The sequence below is a fragment of the Trachinotus anak genome, unplaced genomic scaffold (assembly GCF_046630095.1).
Source record: "Trachinotus anak isolate AG129_WGS33_773 ecotype Australia unplaced genomic scaffold, CSIRO_AGI_Tana_v1 ptg000032l, whole genome shotgun sequence".
NCBI classification, from domain to species: domain Eukaryota; kingdom Metazoa; phylum Chordata; class Actinopteri; order Carangiformes; family Carangidae; genus Trachinotus; species Trachinotus anak.
This window is the reverse complement of record NW_027273883.1, coordinates 24201573-24216807: the sequence shown is the minus strand read 5'-3', so window position 1 is coordinate 24216807 and position 15235 is coordinate 24201573. Positions and strand designations below refer to the sequence as shown.

Here is a 15235-nt window from a genome sequence, read left to right as displayed (position 1 = left end):
TTAAAAAAAACAAAAACATATTTTTGCTTGCTGTATTTTGATGTGTGTGTCGTGAACATGTAAGTGACCTGTATTGGATATTGGTGTGAGACATACAGTACATAGACAGATACCTTAAGGCTGGTCACATGCCAGCTTGAACGGTAATCCCACTGTAAATGTTTGCACTCAAGCTCGAAATGAAACTGTCGCGGCTGAGCCGTAGTCTTGTCCTAAAGGGATCCAGTGACACCTTGTGGGTGCGGAGGGAGCTGCACCCTGTGTTTCGGGGGGGGGCGTGGACAGAGTTGCGGCCCGTGTACAGGGAAGCGGGGGCTGTTCTGCAGAAATGGCAGCTCAGGACGAAATGTTCTCCGGTAAACCCCAGGATTTTACTGGCGGGTGGTTAGTGTTGTGGTCGGCAGGTGTCCTGTGTGAGCAGCGAGCAGGGTCATGGCTTAGGTGTGTTTGCCCACGCACGTCTGTGTGAGCAGGTGACAGTGGAGCTGCTGGCGTCCACCGTGGGCCGCATGCAGTCAGCACGCTCTCAAACAGCTGTCTAACAACCCTGAATGGATGTGAGCAAACGTTTTACAGGGATATTAAATGTTCTCTTATGACCTTTAATGACATGTCTGTGCTGCTAGATCACTGTAACGGCCTACCCAGGTGTGTTAGTGAAGCTGAACATACAGGCCGAGGCTGTGTTTCAGGAAATATTACATAACATTGCATAACATGCTCCACAGGCATTCCCAAGATCCCATACCGACCCGAGGCCGGGCCGGGAGATGTCATGTGCTTCAAACACTACAGTGCAGAGGAGGTAGGTGTGGCACACCCCCCCACACAAAGGTTTGGATGATGTGCATGTTTCAGGGATATAACCCTGGTGATAATATGAAGTCATGTGTCCTGAATGGTTGAAGCAGAGTGGTGCTGTGGGGAGCTGGTCAGAGCTCAGTGCTTCTGTGTGCAGGTGCTGATGGGGAGGAAGATGGAGGACTGGTTGAGGTTCTCAGTCTGCTACTGGCACTCCTTCTGTGGGACCGGTACTGTAACACCTGCCCCAGCACTCGCACTCATCATCCGTCATCAAACACTGTCATATTCAGGCTTTGTTTAATTCAGTGAACAGTGAACACGCACAGACACTTGTAACTGCTCACAGACCCTTTAAAGGGTCTGTATCATCTATGTTTATAACCTTATTTTAAATAGATATAATCATTTGTTTAACTTGAGGTCGCCAGATGTTTTTTTTTATTATCATCTTGTTTCTCAGGTGCTGATCCTTTTGGGCTTCAGACGCTCCATCGGCCCTGGAATGAAGGGACTCCTATGGAATCAGCCAAGAGGCGACTCCGTGCTGCTTTTGAGTTTTTCACCAAGCTTGGCGTGAGGGAGTTCACCTGATTTTCATAACGAAAATTACCTTGACACATAGCAAATCAGAATGAACATGAGTAGTGCATTTTACATCCTTTGTGACCTCTGCTTGTTTTCACAGGTTAAATATTACACATTTCATGACAGGTAATTAACCGGACGCTTTGTTTTACTTTCATCACAGGTCATTGATTTCTGTAGGTCTGCTGTGCAATTTTGCGTTCACTCTTACTGGACAAAGTTCTGGGAGGGTAGTGTAGAAAATACTTATCTAGGCTTACATAACCAAAACACATAAACTGTACTTTACATGTATAAATATACATAATTCCATAATGTTGGAATAAAATCTTCTTTAGGGCATAAAACCTTGATTGTTAGCCCATACTTTTTCCACCTCTCCTGTGCAGTTAATTTCTTGATATTTCATTTGATCAGGAAGCCACACTGAGATCAAGATCTCATTTACAAATGAGACCTGAGCACAGAAAAGGCCAGACAGCAGTGATTTTAAATATACAATGTGCTGGTAGACCTGCATTTAAAAGCATTTAAAAGCATCAAAATACACTGAATGTCTTATCTAAGATCAGACATTGTTCTGAACAAAGTCTAAAGCTGTCCTCTGCTTCCCACAGAGACATGGCCCCTGAGGGCTCCACACTGCAGGAGTCCAACATGAATCTGGATGAAATAACAGACCTGGCCCTCCAGCTGCAGAGCCAGACTGGAGTCAAGGTGCTGTGGGTCACCTGCAACCTCTTTGCCCACCCAAGGTCAATATTTGCAACAGATCTTCAGGAAACCTGAGACCTGAAGCCGTCTTCTTAAAGCTGTGTTTTAATGTCATAATACAGACATTTCATATGTAAACGTTATGTGTCAGGTACATGAACGGTGCAGCCACCAACCCTGACTGTCATGTTCTGGCCTACGCTGGCGCTCAGGTCAAGAAGGGACTGGATATTGCCAAGAAGCTGGGGGCAGAAAATTTTGGTATGAGGGACTTGATAGTTTCAACTTGTCCAAATGTAAAATATCGACATGTTTCTTTGACCTCACTGTAATCAGTCAATCAATCACCCGTCTTCTCAGTGTTTTGGGGAGGAAGAGAAGGTTTTCTCTCCATCCATAACACCGATGTTGCTGCTGAACTGAAGCACATGGCCAACTTCTTCAAAATGGCTGTTGGTAAGTGTCATGAGTGTAGAAATAATTGTAAATCTAGGTTCAGTCAGTCTTGTGTTATGTGTCACAGTTTCAGTTTCACATCTGTATATTTGTCGTCAGAGTACAAAGAGAAGATCGGGTTAAAGTGTCAGTTTCTGATTGAACCAAAGCCTAAGGAGCCCTGCAAACACCAGTACGATTATGGTGAGGCTTCTCAAACTTAAACAAACAAATTCTGCTTTTTGATGTCACTGCTTCACAGATGCATTTTATATGTCACTGTTTCCTTCAACAGATGCTATGAGCGTTATAGGATTCCTTAAGCATTATGGCCTGGAGAGTCACTTTAAGTTGAACATTGAGCCCAACCACACCACCCTGGCAGGACACTCCTACGAACATGACATCGTCATGGCTTCTGCGTGAGACACGTTGTATTGTTTCTGAAACCTTTGGTGCATCCACAGCATTGTTATCACCATGACAGCTTTACCCTGACATACGCTAAGTGTTCTGTATCATCCTCGCCCGCTGGTGGACAGGTTTGGCATGCTGGGCTCGGTTGACTCAAACACTGGCTCTCCTGACCTGGGGTGGGACACAGATCAGTTCCCCATGGACATCAGGAACACCACACTGGTCATGAAGGTGAGCTTGAATTTGTAACAGGGGTTTATTGCCAAGGATGGATGTTTCTGAAGGTGACATAGTCCGAAGACTGTTGGATAAAGATAAAAATCAGCTTTTGCTAACATTTGTAATTGATGGGGTTGAGGCACTGGGATTAGCTGTAAACACAACACTGACATAGTATCTCTTAATAAAGTTGATATGGCAGGTGTTAGCAAACAGTTGCACATCCAGCAGACACAGAGCAATATTTAGCATGTCTTTGAAGCCATGTTGCCGGCTACATGGCAAATTTCAATCCTATACTCATTTATCCTGCTCTGGTCTTTACCAACACCAAAACATGTGACTTTCTAGTAGCTAAATGTTCCACTATGTTCACCAACTATATTTGGGCAGAGTACAATAGATTTATCTGAGCTTTCTTGTTGAAAACTGCTGCCTTCTGTGGCAGTAAACAGGACTAATGAGACGGAGAGGTACAGCAGAGGGAAATGCAGAATTGATGATAATAATCCTCTATAATAATGTAATGTCTAATAATGTTTCTCTAAATGAGCAGCTGCTTTCACATTTTCATTTGAAAATATAAAAATATGTGTAAGTGCAGCTTTATTGTTCACATAATTGTCTTTTAAACTAGTCTCTGACTTAAAAATGATAACATAGACTATCATCTTTTTTAAATATATGTTACTCCAGTGTTACTGCATCAACTGCACAAGATACATTTATAACAGTGATTGAACAGAGATCAGTTATCCCTCAGTGTCTAATCTTTTCCAGACCATCGTTGAACAAGGAGGTCTGCAGCCAGGAGGCCTGAACTTTGATGCTAAGGTGCGCAGAGAGTCCACAGACCTGGAAGACCTGTTCATAGCTCACATCGGAGCCATGGACGCCTTTGCAAGAGGACTGAGGAATGCTGTACGCATCATCGAGGACGGGATTATCACTGGTATGGTGAAGGTATGTGTGCAGCTACTTTAAACTGACTGTGAAATACAGGAGATCATAATTTTCATGAACAGTATTAGTAGAAAAAAAAGCTAGATTCTGTTTTACATGGAACTGCTTATGTCTGATTTGAACAGGAGCGATACTCAAGCTTCAGTCGTGGTCTTGGACAGAAAGTGGAGGATGGTTCTGCCACCTTAGAGGAGATGGAGGTAAGACTCCAGATGAGCTCATCAATGGGATTTACACTAAATATATAAAATATTAGAAGCTTGTTTGTTGAGCCACTGATGTTTTTGTACAATCATTTTGTTCAATCATTTCTTGGAGCTAAACCCTTTTGTCCACTTCTCTTTCTGTCTCTACCTTTTTAATTAGTGTATAGCTTTGACATAGTGAATTGAGTAAAAATCAAAGTGAGAGAGGATGATCTCAAAATTAAAAGGTTGTGTCGTTTATTATTTCAGGCCTTCATCAGGGAGAATGGTGAACCCAAAGTCACATCTGGGAAGCAAGAAAAGTATGAATCCATCTTTAACCACTACATATAATAAACACATTACCTTCCTGTCTCTGCAAATGATGGCTGTTGACCTTAAATAGAAGCTGTTTTACTTTGGTGCCAGTGATAAAACACACTGTTATAAATGCAGAGCACTTTATTAATCATTAATAATTACTGCACTTCATAACTGCAGTTGTTTCACCAAGAAAGTATAAATACAGATGCTGAACACTGTGAGCAGAGAGTATCATACAGACTGAGTAACGGACTAATTCACTATAACATATTTTAAATATGTGTCATTGTTGATCACTAGTGCTATAAAAATGTCACCAGGTTTGATCTAACAAGACTGTACTCATAGCTGATCACTATGTAATAAAACAAATTTTCACAATAAAGTTGTGGTGTAGTTTTTTTTAATTTACTTTTATACAGAAAAAGAGCAGAAAATGTGTCATGTTTACATTGAATCATGTCTGGAATCATATAATATTTAGACCAATTTATGCTTTAACCAAAAAAAAAAAAAAAGAGAAGAGAAATAGTCCATTACATTTCCTACCTCTCATGACTACCTCTATGGCCTTCCTATTTCTGTCCAAGTCTAACATACCCTTCAGTGTTATTTAAATATGGGCCCCATAATCAAACCATTTAATTCATCTTGATTTGTAATTCTGTAGGTTATTTTCTCCATCTGCAGAATTCAATGCTTGTCAATCCTTAGTCTGTATGTGGTAGATTTCTCTTACTACTATCAGGTCATAGTATTGCTTGTTTGATTCTACGCATTTTCATAATTAAAGTTATAAGTGATTGTCAGTTGTTTTTTTTGGTTTGTTTTTTTGCTCAGGGGAAACATCAAATGTGAGTCTGTTGACTTCTCCAAACAGAAACTTTTTTACTGATGGGCACTGGAAAGAGGTCTCACTCTGGATCTTTTTCTGTGTCCCATGTGTGTCGCCAGTGTGTGAGTCAGAATGTAGATGTGAACAGATGTGGCACTTTGTCCCTGTTTCTTCTATTACAAACAGGGATTACCTATTAGGTAGCACAAATATCTAAAATATGTATTTTTTATGATTTATTTTGTGCTATTGGTGAGTGTTTTTCATTATGCACAACTTACGATATTTGACATGGAGGGTTTACAGCTCAGAGTGATGTATCCTGTCTCACACGAACAATCTCTGCTCCAGGTCCCTCTCATTAAATACAGTCTATGATTCAGCCTCTGCTCCATGAAAAGGATGAGACGCTCACCTTTCCACTGACATCACATCATACTACCAGCCTGCTGGCCGGCTGTCCAATCAGCGGCCGAGGGGAGGCCCATCAACGGCGCGGCGGTCCAATGGGCGCATAGCCTGAGCTCTGCTCACTGTCACGTCACTCCTGATTGGACGGCTGCGCAGTAGAGGAGGCGGGACGTGAAGCCGCCGAATCCGAAGTTGTCCGTGTTTCTTATTAGCATAAATTATTCAGCAGCATCCCTCCGGCTGTCTGTGGACAAATTATCATGACTTACTAAGGTAATAGTTTGTTTTGTGTCGGTTGTCAGCACAGGAGAAACAATGAAGAGTCATTTTTAATTATTTGTTATTTCGTGGTAATTTTTTTTTTTAAATCAGCCTAAAGAAAAGCTGTTTCTCTGCAGTGCTATTACACCATTATCATCAGTTAGATTTTTTTTTTTCCAAAAACATGTGGACTTTCCTGGGAATAGCGAGCTTCACATATCTTTACAAAAAATCCGACATAGTTTTGACCTGGGCTCACAAAGAGCTGGTGATGGTCGCAGCCTTATTCCTAGCAGTCGGGCTGCTGCTCTCTTATATCAGGTATCTTCATGGCCAGAAGCTCAGACTCTCTCAGGTGTTTCATTTGCCTCTGAGCTTTCTGTCTTTTGTTCCTCTTATCAACCACTTAATCCCTCAAACTTCAACACAGAGGAACGAGAAAGAAAAGAAAGAGAACAACTGCAAAAAGGTAAGATAATTCCTATGGATTCATGTTGGTTTTGTGAACAAAGGAAGACAAAGACAGATAATAGAATGAAAGCAGGACTAGTTTCCCCATTTAATTTAAGTCTTTTGTTATTTTCATTCAGCTATTTTTAATTTTTGTGATCAAAATCTTTCTCTAAAATTGGTCTCTTATTCTCAAGTTTTATTCAGGCATCCCTGAGCTAAAGATAAGTTCATCAAATGTCCATGTGTGTTTATATATTCAAAGACTGCAGCTGAAATCAGAGGAAGATAGCTGGTTATTTAATGACGCGTAGAAAACTGTACATTTTTCCATTGTTTGCCTTGCAGTCCAGTTCAGTTTGGACTTTACACTGTGTGTGATGAGGCTCTCTATTGTTTCCAGAGCCGGAGAACGAGGAAAAGAGTCGACGCAGAGATCTCTGCCAGAGACAGTACTTCAGCCTGCAGCTCCTCTGTGGCCCCAGAGCCAGATGTGGTGATAGTTGGGGCCGGAGTCCTGGGCTCAGCGATGGCGGCTGTGCTGGCCCGGGACGGGAGGAGGGTGGTGGTGGTGGAGAGGGACCTGAAGGAGCCTGACAGGATAGTTGGGGAGCTGCTGCAGCCTGGAGGATACAGGGCTCTCAAAGATCTTGGACTGGAAGGTCAGTGATGGAAGCTCCTACTGCCTGAGACCGGTGAATGTACTGTGATTATACTGTGATTATGGTGCTCTGTCTCCCTGCGAGCTGCAGCTCTTAAATGCATTTGTTGTCTCAGAGATGGAGGTCCTGAAAACCACGTTTCTCAGCCTCTTAATGTTAGCTCTATTAGGGGTCCTACATGAATGCAGTGTTGTGCTTGTTTCAGTGTGAGATGCTCTATATGTTTGGTTTTGTTTGTGCTGTGTTGTTCACTGGTTCGAAGTGGGCAGGGCTCAGTTGGAGAAGGTGACGTAACATTTCTCTTTGCACCAATTGGAATTAGTAATATTTGAATCATAATCTGGTGACACTTGTTTTATTTTGTCTGAATCAAATCTTACCCATGTGGTCCTGACAAAGCAGCTCAGTTAAATTCTTAAAATCATAATGATAATAATAATGATCTTTATTTATAGAGCAGTTTTCAAAATCCAGATTACTGAGTGCTTGACAAAGGTGGCAAAATACAATAGATGAGAAATAAAATCAATAGGCTAACAGATAAAACAATCAGGTGTGTAAAAACCAATACAGAGTAGTTTTACGAGGAATAAAAACACTTTAGGGAAAGTGAAACCAGGAGAAGCTCTCAGATAAAAGTACGTTTTATCACTCAGACTCAGAGATTTTTTTTTCTGAACTTAAACTCTGATTTCTGTTTATTCAATTCTAAATATAAAATGTTTCTAAAAATAACTAAGATTTTTATTCCCTCTAATTCCCACATGCTTTATTTATATGTACCCTGCAAACTTTGTGATCGGCATAGTTTTCATACAGTGTAAGATGATAGCTTTTACTGTGAGTCACCTGACATTGAACTCACTGTCTTTTTGAATCAGACCTCATGTCCAGAACAAATCTCCTCTGGAACTGAGAAACCTTGCTTCTTTTCTGTGTGTAATGTGATTAGAAAAAAAATTCCTTGAGCACTTTGTTAATTTTCCAGGTAAAGGGGAATTTCTTTTCCATAGTGTTCACCATCCATTTTTCATAATACACATATTGCCAGGTCTTAATAAATCTTGTGAGTGGTTTTAATGAACCCTTTTATAACTCATCAATCACGTGCTGTCTCAGTTATTACTAACTCATGCTGGGCAGCCAAATGTTGTTCAACCTGCTAAAACTTTATTTTAAATACAAGCTGAGATACCAATGATTCCAAAAATATCAAATATTACAGAATTAATTTTGGAGAAATGTGTATAAAAGAATGTAAAAGAGCTAGAATATATCTAGAATAGCTAGAATATGTCCATGTGATGTAATGGCCTTAGGTCTGAATATTTCAGTGTTAACATAGTGTGAATGAGCAGTAAGAACAAGCTGATACAGAATATTTGGGAGAGGCTGTCACACAGTGTGGAGCAGGATTTTTCCAACTCAAAAGCTACTTAAGGTTAAAAACTGTACGTGAAGAGGTAAATCTGCTCACCTCATTTCACTGGTCCTAAAAGGATTTCAAAGGCTCTTCAGTCCTCCAGTCCCTATACTAGCTCTTAAACTCCATTTCATCTGCCTGCATCCAATCACACATCCTGTGTGTAAGCAGTAGCAGGCCGACTGAATAATGAATGTGTGCTGTGAAACTGTAACCTGTTGTGTGTGTTTGGCCTCAGGTTCGGTGGAGGGTCTGGACGCCCATCTGGTGAACGGCTACGTGATCCATGACATGGAGAGCAGCACAGAGGTGGAGATCCCCTACCCTCAGGAGGAAACGAGCATCCAGTGTGGGCGCGCTTTCCACCACGGCCGATTCATCATGGGGCTGAGGAGAGCTGCCCTGGCCGAGCCAAAGTGAGCAGAGTCGTGAAAAGAGGAGTTCATGTGCCAACTGGTTAATGGGATGACATTGTTTCTGACAGCACCGAGGGTTAGAAGGAACAGGAGTGTAATTTAAAATCTGGTGGCTGCCTCCTGCCTTGTCCTTGAATGTTCCTCATTTGTTCTGCCCTGTAAAGCCATGCGACATGACTCGTTTGAAAAGACTAAAAAAATCTTAACTCAAGAACCACTGACGGGATTTTTCCTTAGCTTTCAAATGCACCTATGATCATCATCTCAGCTCTAAAAGAAGCTGCTGAGCAAAACTTGAGTTAAGATTTTTTTTTTTTTTTTTGGTCAAACTGCTATTTCCAAGTTAAAAAAAATCAACTTTCATATTTTACATCATGCTTCGTTTTGCCAGAATTTACTTGAAGGGAGTTTAACAGTGTACATTTCACTCTCTCAACACAAGTATCAGTGGTTTTGTTTAATGTACTTTAAGAAAAGTCAATGATGGTTCACTGAAAAGGCTTTAATAGTATTTAATAGTATTTCGTTAACCATCAGAATTTACCATTTCCACCACATGAGGAACAGAGATTTACTCTTTTGATGTTGCCCGTTCTTGCTGAAGTCTCTAACTGAGTTATTGTGCCCCCCAGTGTCACATTCATAGAAGGCACCGTGAGCAGTTTGCAAGAGGAGGACGGCTGCGTAACAGGAGTCCAGTACAAGGATAAAGAAACTGGAGACATCAAGGTAAAGGCAGGAAACTCTGCTGTACAAGCAGAGTTTCTGTTTGTCACTGTCTAGTTTCCCTCTCAGCTCATGGAGAGAGCCTGTGTTTAATGCAGAGAGGGTGTGACGACTGTGTGAACCTGTGTCCTGCAGGAAATCCGTGCAGCTCTGACTGTGGTGGCTGACGGCTGTTTCTCCAAATTCAGAAAGAGTCTGGTCTCAGGGAAAGCTCACATCTCCTCTCACTTTGTTGGATGCCTCATGGAGGTAACGAGAACAACAGCATCCAGTCTGACTGCTGTCACCACACCACACTGATACTGAAATTTATCCTGATGATTAATCGACTGACAGAAAATTAACCAGCAACTGGTTTGATAAAAATCGATTATTTCAGTCATTTTTCAAGAAAATGTCTAGTTTCAGATTTTCAGATTTTCAGATTTTCATTATGTGAGAATTTCTTGTTTTTCTTTGTCGTGTATGAGATGTCGTGTAAAATCCACTATTTTCTGACATTTTAGAGACAAAACTGATGATATGAGGAGATAAGATTAATTAGTAATGGAAATAGTTTTGCAACTCTAAAGTTTGATTATAAAATACTAAATTCCAATTGATTTGGAAAAAAATGATTGAGCAAATATGTGCAACTTTAAATATGAGTGTGAAATACAAAGCCACAATGTGTCTGCAATCCAGTAAATCACTGTGTGAAATAGAACATAACTAGAACCAGGACAACCCTGTCTTGGCATGTACACCCATCTCTAAGCTATCACCGTGCTTCTTGTCAGGACTGTCCCCAGTTTAAAGCCAACCACGCTGAGCTGGTGCTGGCTAACCCAAGCCCGGTGCTCATCTACCAGATCTCCTCCTCACACACCAGAGTGCTGGTGGACGTCAGGGGGGAGATGCCACGCAACCTCACGGAGTACATGGCTGAGAAGATTTACCCTCAGCTCCCAGGTATGAGAGAGGGATGAGACAGAACTTTCTGTTGAAAATGTCTTTGAGCTTTTATTATATAATTACCTCTAATGTAAAATGTTCTTGGCTTCGAGTTAGACCTCCTGTAGAGTGATGAATGGTCACAGGATGTAATAAGATTATTTCAAATCATCTTCTTGGAATGATTTTGCTTTTCACAACTTTTTATGAAGCATTGATGCCAGAAGTAGGAATCGATGACCCTGAATATGTCCAGACTGCTGCCTGTGCTGGCGTGTGTGCCGCCAAGGAAGCTGCAGTTGAAGGGTCTGACATTCACGCTTCGCTCTGGTATTCAGCTGAAATATCAAAGCCACATTATCAAAGCAGCAGTTCCCCTAACCTTCGCAGAGGTCCGGCTGAAATGGCGTCAGTGGAGTCGGTCACACTGAAACATTGATAACTGTACAATCAGACACCAAAAGAAAAAGGCTTTCTCCCCGTGTATGTGCCCAGCATGCACCTTTGGGTTTTCATCCAAAGAGCCGGCCAAGTGATCGACCACCTGTGCTCTCGCTTTCTCTCCTTCCTTCAGAGCATCTAAAGGAGCCTTTCATGGTGGCGCTGCAGAACGATCGACTCAGATCCATGCCTGCCAGCTTCCTCCCTCCCTCCCCTGTCAATAAGCCAGGTACTGAAGTGTTATCGACTGTGCTTCCGTTAAAGATGGCTAGAGGGAATCTATTGAACTGATTTCAGCATTTGATTTCAACAGTGTAATGTCTTCGAAAGGAGCCCGTGTTTGGACATTAATAGTATTTAGCTTTATGGATACATTCAAAAATACATGTCAAAAATGCATTTTATCTTCTACACAACAACTGGTGGAGCATTTTGAATGCAAGACAAACAGCAGTCTGTTGTTTGCAGGTGTGCTCCTCCTGGGCGATGCATACAACATGAGGCACCCTCTGACGGGAGGAGGGATGAGCGTTGCTCTCAACGACGTCCGCATCTGGAGGAGTCTGCTCAACAACATCCCAGATCTGTACGATGACGGGGCCATGCTGCAGGTGAACGCAGGAGCAACCGGACCCCCTAAATTATTCAGTGTCTCCCCTCAAACCCTTCTCTTGTCAGGATTAGAAAACAACAATCATTCAAACACTTTCTGATGTTTAAAATAAAAAAAATAAAAAATAAAAATAAGGCCTGTGTACAGAGCCTGCAGAGGGCCTTTAATCTTTCTGCGTATGACAGCAAGTAGAAGCTATATTTGGAGCCTCTACTGCATCACCTTTGCCTCGTCCTGCTATTCCCTCAGCTGTAGGTGAGAGACTGCAGACCAGTGTGCAATATTAAACACTGCTTTTTCCCCTCTCCTCAATAGGCAAAGAAAAAATTCCACTGGGAACGCAAGTCATCACATTCCTTTGTGGTGAATGTGTTGGCCCAGGCCCTGTACGAGCTTTTTGCAGCCACTGACAGTGAGTCCCTGCTGCCTCTGTGTCATGATTATTATTATTCTGCATTGTATAAGTAAAAATCCTGAAATCGTCTCAACAGGAGAGTATGGTCATTATGATTCTCATCGTGTTGATGTTGTTTTGTGTTGATTAGATTCTCTTCATGAGCTGAGAAAAGCCTGTTTCCAGTACTTCAAGCTGGGTGGAGAGTGTATCGCTGGACCTATTGGACTTCTCTCAGTGTAAGCATTAAATAACGTCCTCCAAAGTAACAGAGCAGAAAAAAACTCTAATACGCTTTGATGGAAAGCAGTCTTAAAGGAATAGTTTGACATTTTGGGAAACGGCACCCTTTCGCTTTCTTTTCTCTGTTTTTTTCTCTGTTACCATGGCGGTTCTTGCCAAGAGTTAGATGAGATCAATACAACTCATATCCGTTCAATACGAGGCTACAGCCTGCAGCTTGATAGTTACGTGTGCAATAAAGAAGGAGCTAAAACTAGCATAAGCTTAAGCTCAGTTTATCTCATTTGTTTTGTGCTAATACAAATGTGTAAAAATGACAAGTGTGGTTTTATGGGGTAACGTCATATGCTAAGCTAAGCTAAGTCAGACAAGAGAGCCTTCTCACCTCAGTCGGCAAGGGAGTAAATAAGCGTGTTACTGTTACTGTTACTGTAGACACAAGATAAACTACAAGGGACTTTGCTTTTTGATACTGAATGAATGGCAACATGATTTTTCTTTTACCAGGCTGACACCTAAACCCATGACCCTTATCGGACACTTCTTTGCTGTGGCGCTGTACGCAATCTACTTCAACTTCAAGTCCGAGTCTTGGTGCACCAAACCTCGAGCTTTATTTAAGAGTGGAGCCATCCTGTACCGAGCCTGCACAGTCATGTTTCCACTCATCTACTCTGAACTCAAGTACCTAGTGTACTAAAGAGCACTTCACTCAGATACACTAATCCCAATGTGAGGTCTTCACAACCGTGGCTTAGTTGGAAGAAAAACTAAACTTGCAAAAGTTATTTTAGACAGTACTGTCTATGTTTGCCTTCCTGCTGAAAAAGGTGCTGTTGCCATCTTAAACAATGATTTTGCTACTGAGGATTTTTCTACAATATGCCCCTGCTGCTGAAGATGTCATTATCTTAATGTCCTTCTTCATGCCTTGTTCCAGTTTGGACATATCACGCCGTATTGTGCAATTAGCACTGTCTGTGCTCACCCACAGTCTGCCTTATATGAACACCATGAATTGACACTGAATATTCATAACTGTGGAATTATTCCTGCCAAACAGAATTACCATGTGGAACATGGCATCTGAGCTTTATAAGTCTTCAATAGATCCTCTTTTCTGCTGTATATTTTCTTGTTGAGCTGATTTAACCTGTATTTAATATGGGGATCCATCTAATGATGATATATTTTTAATACAAGAATGCCTAATTTTAAATCTGAAGCACTCATGATGGAATGTCATAAAACAGGAAGCTGTGTACATTGTATTTCAAACAAAATTCATACTTTTCCAGAATATTTCCAGCCTTATTTTGTTGAGCAAGAGGTCAGCAGTGCTTTTTGCTCAAGTCGAACACGTTTTTTTTCCTGCCTTCTTAAGACTGTTGCTCATTACATACTGTGATTTTTTTGTAACACATTTTGGTCTCTACACTCAGTCTGAAATATGGTGACAGTGCAGCGAACTGTGACAAAAACCATAATACCAGAACCCAAAAAGGATCCCTGTGCTGTGTTAGTGCTGCTGGATGTCAGTGAACACCTGATGCAGCATGTTGCTGCGGGGAAGTTTGGGGTTGAGACAGAAGGAGGGAGCAATGCTCACATCAGGACCGAGTCAGCGTATGAAGCTCAGGTGTTGTCTCCTGAGCTGACAGAGACAAGGAGCTCCTGAAGTGTAATCCACCACAGCTGCACTGTCATGTTTACCTGTGCCTGTGTTGGGCTTGATCAGCCATTAAATAAATCACACAACATGTAAGATTCCTGTTTTACTTTTCTGTTTTTACAGCAGACTTCTCTGGGTCATTTGTATAATTGCAGTTATGCTTTATTAATTAAATATCAAATTTATTATGATGATGATTATTATTATTCATGTATTAAGATTATTAATATTAAGCATTGAATCAACCCTGCAACAGTAAAGGAGTATACCAAAGTAAGTTTTAACACCACTGGACTAACATCAACAAATGTGACCATTAGATGGCGCTCACTCACAGCTGAAGCCCTCTGTGAGCTGAGGCCCAGTTTACCAGCCTGCCTACAACAGTTCAGCTCTTAATACACTGGATGAGGCTTCTCTGCTGTGCTTTTGCTTTTAAATTAAGGAGAATGTATAGCGGAACATGATGAATTGTTGGGACTGAGTTTTCTGAATTAGTTCAATATTAGTCTTTGCTGCAGCTTGATATACATGGGTAGGATTTAACATGAGATTGGTGTGAACACTAATGTATTTTCAGACATATGGTGAATGTGAACAGTCAACAGTTAGCCAGTGATGACCCAGCTGGGTTTCCACTCTTGAATATATCATTTTCAACATGTACTTGGTGCCTACATTACCCACAATGCAATATAACCTCCATCAGCTGGGGTGGAGATTTGGGTGTGTTACGCTAGCAGCAGCTAACACAGCCTCAAACAGAAATGAGGGACAGGCACCCCCAGGTTTTTCTTGTAATTTTCAAATTTGTTGTCTTCAGCCCCAACTGATGCTGACTCAAGTGACATCACTCAAGGATGTTTATCAGATTTTATGCAGCTGGCTCCAGAGCCAGAGAGAGCATAAGACAGCCCTTTCCACCTATACAGCAGTACTCCCAAAGACCTATAGTCAGATTTTAATGTGTAATGTATTTACTTGTGTCTATCACATTCCATGTTACAATTTATTTTCAGCTTAAAAAGTTTTGTATTTCATAAATGCTCCTTTAAACTCCTTAAAGTGTCTGTTTAAGAATGACATTAAATTCACCCTACAGAACTAGT

The 15235-nt window shown here is 41.4% G+C and overlaps 2 protein-coding genes across 4 annotated transcripts; both read left to right on the top strand.

Moving 5' to 3' along the window:
- The first annotated feature begins 212 nt into the window (after positions 1–212).
- LOC139613572 (uncharacterized) lies at positions 213–5031 on the top strand. 3 transcript variants are annotated; one of them, XM_071470342.1, is made up of 14 exons: positions 213–356; positions 729–805; positions 959–1031; positions 1265–1377; positions 1490–1515; positions 2007–2144; positions 2255–2364; positions 2464–2559; positions 2659–2742; positions 2834–2960; positions 3081–3186; positions 3955–4137; positions 4263–4337; positions 4593–5031. In XM_071470342.1, exons 1-14 carry the CDS (start codon positions 329–331, stop codon positions 4674–4676), a joined length of 1320 nt encoding a protein of 439 aa, XP_071326443.1. In that variant the 5' UTR covers positions 213–328; the 3' UTR covers positions 4677–5031. The 3 variants fall into 3 exon arrangements, with proteins under 3 accessions (XP_071326443.1, XP_071326445.1, XP_071326444.1); XM_071470344.1 differs by lacking the exon at positions 213–356 and adding an exon at positions 370–441; XM_071470343.1 differs by lacking the exon at positions 213–356 and adding an exon at positions 426–557.
- A 1076-nt stretch (positions 5032–6107) lies between these two features.
- sqlea (squalene epoxidase a) lies at positions 6108–14232 on the top strand. Its single transcript, XM_071470069.1, has 11 exons — positions 6108–6622; positions 7007–7265; positions 8927–9104; positions 9737–9833; positions 9966–10079; positions 10610–10781; positions 11338–11433; positions 11673–11815; positions 12133–12229; positions 12363–12450; positions 12962–14232. The coding sequence occupies exons 1-11, from the start codon at positions 6338–6340 to the stop codon at positions 13152–13154; spliced, it is 1722 nt and encodes a 573-aa protein (XP_071326170.1). The 5' UTR covers positions 6108–6337; the 3' UTR covers positions 13155–14232.
- The last annotated feature ends 1003 nt before the right edge of the window (positions 14233–15235 follow it).

What these genes read in the sequence shown, in the direction of transcription:
- sqlea (XM_071470069.1), top strand. Translation starts at nt 6,338, where the DNA reads ATGTGGACTTTCCTGGGAATAGCGAGCTTCACATATCTTTACAAAAAA. An exon ending in AAGAAACTGGAGACATCAAG is followed by an intron (nt 9,834 to 9,965) that starts GTAAAGGCAGGA and finishes TGTGTCCTGCAG; the next exon opens with GAAATCCGTGCAGCTCTGAC. An exon ending in CCTATTGGACTTCTCTCAGT is followed by an intron (nt 12,451 to 12,961) that starts GTAAGCATTAAA and finishes TTCTTTTACCAG; the next exon opens with GCTGACACCTAAACCCATGA.
- LOC139613572 (XM_071470342.1), top strand. Translation starts at nt 329, where the DNA reads ATGGCAGCTCAGGACGAAATGTTCTCCG. An exon ending in CTTCTTCAAAATGGCTGTTG is followed by an intron (nt 2,560 to 2,658) that starts GTAAGTGTCATG and finishes ATTTGTCGTCAG; the next exon opens with AGTACAAAGAGAAGATCGGG. An exon ending in GACATCGTCATGGCTTCTGC is followed by an intron (nt 2,961 to 3,080) that starts GTGAGACACGTT and finishes GCTGGTGGACAG; the next exon opens with GTTTGGCATGCTGGGCTCGG.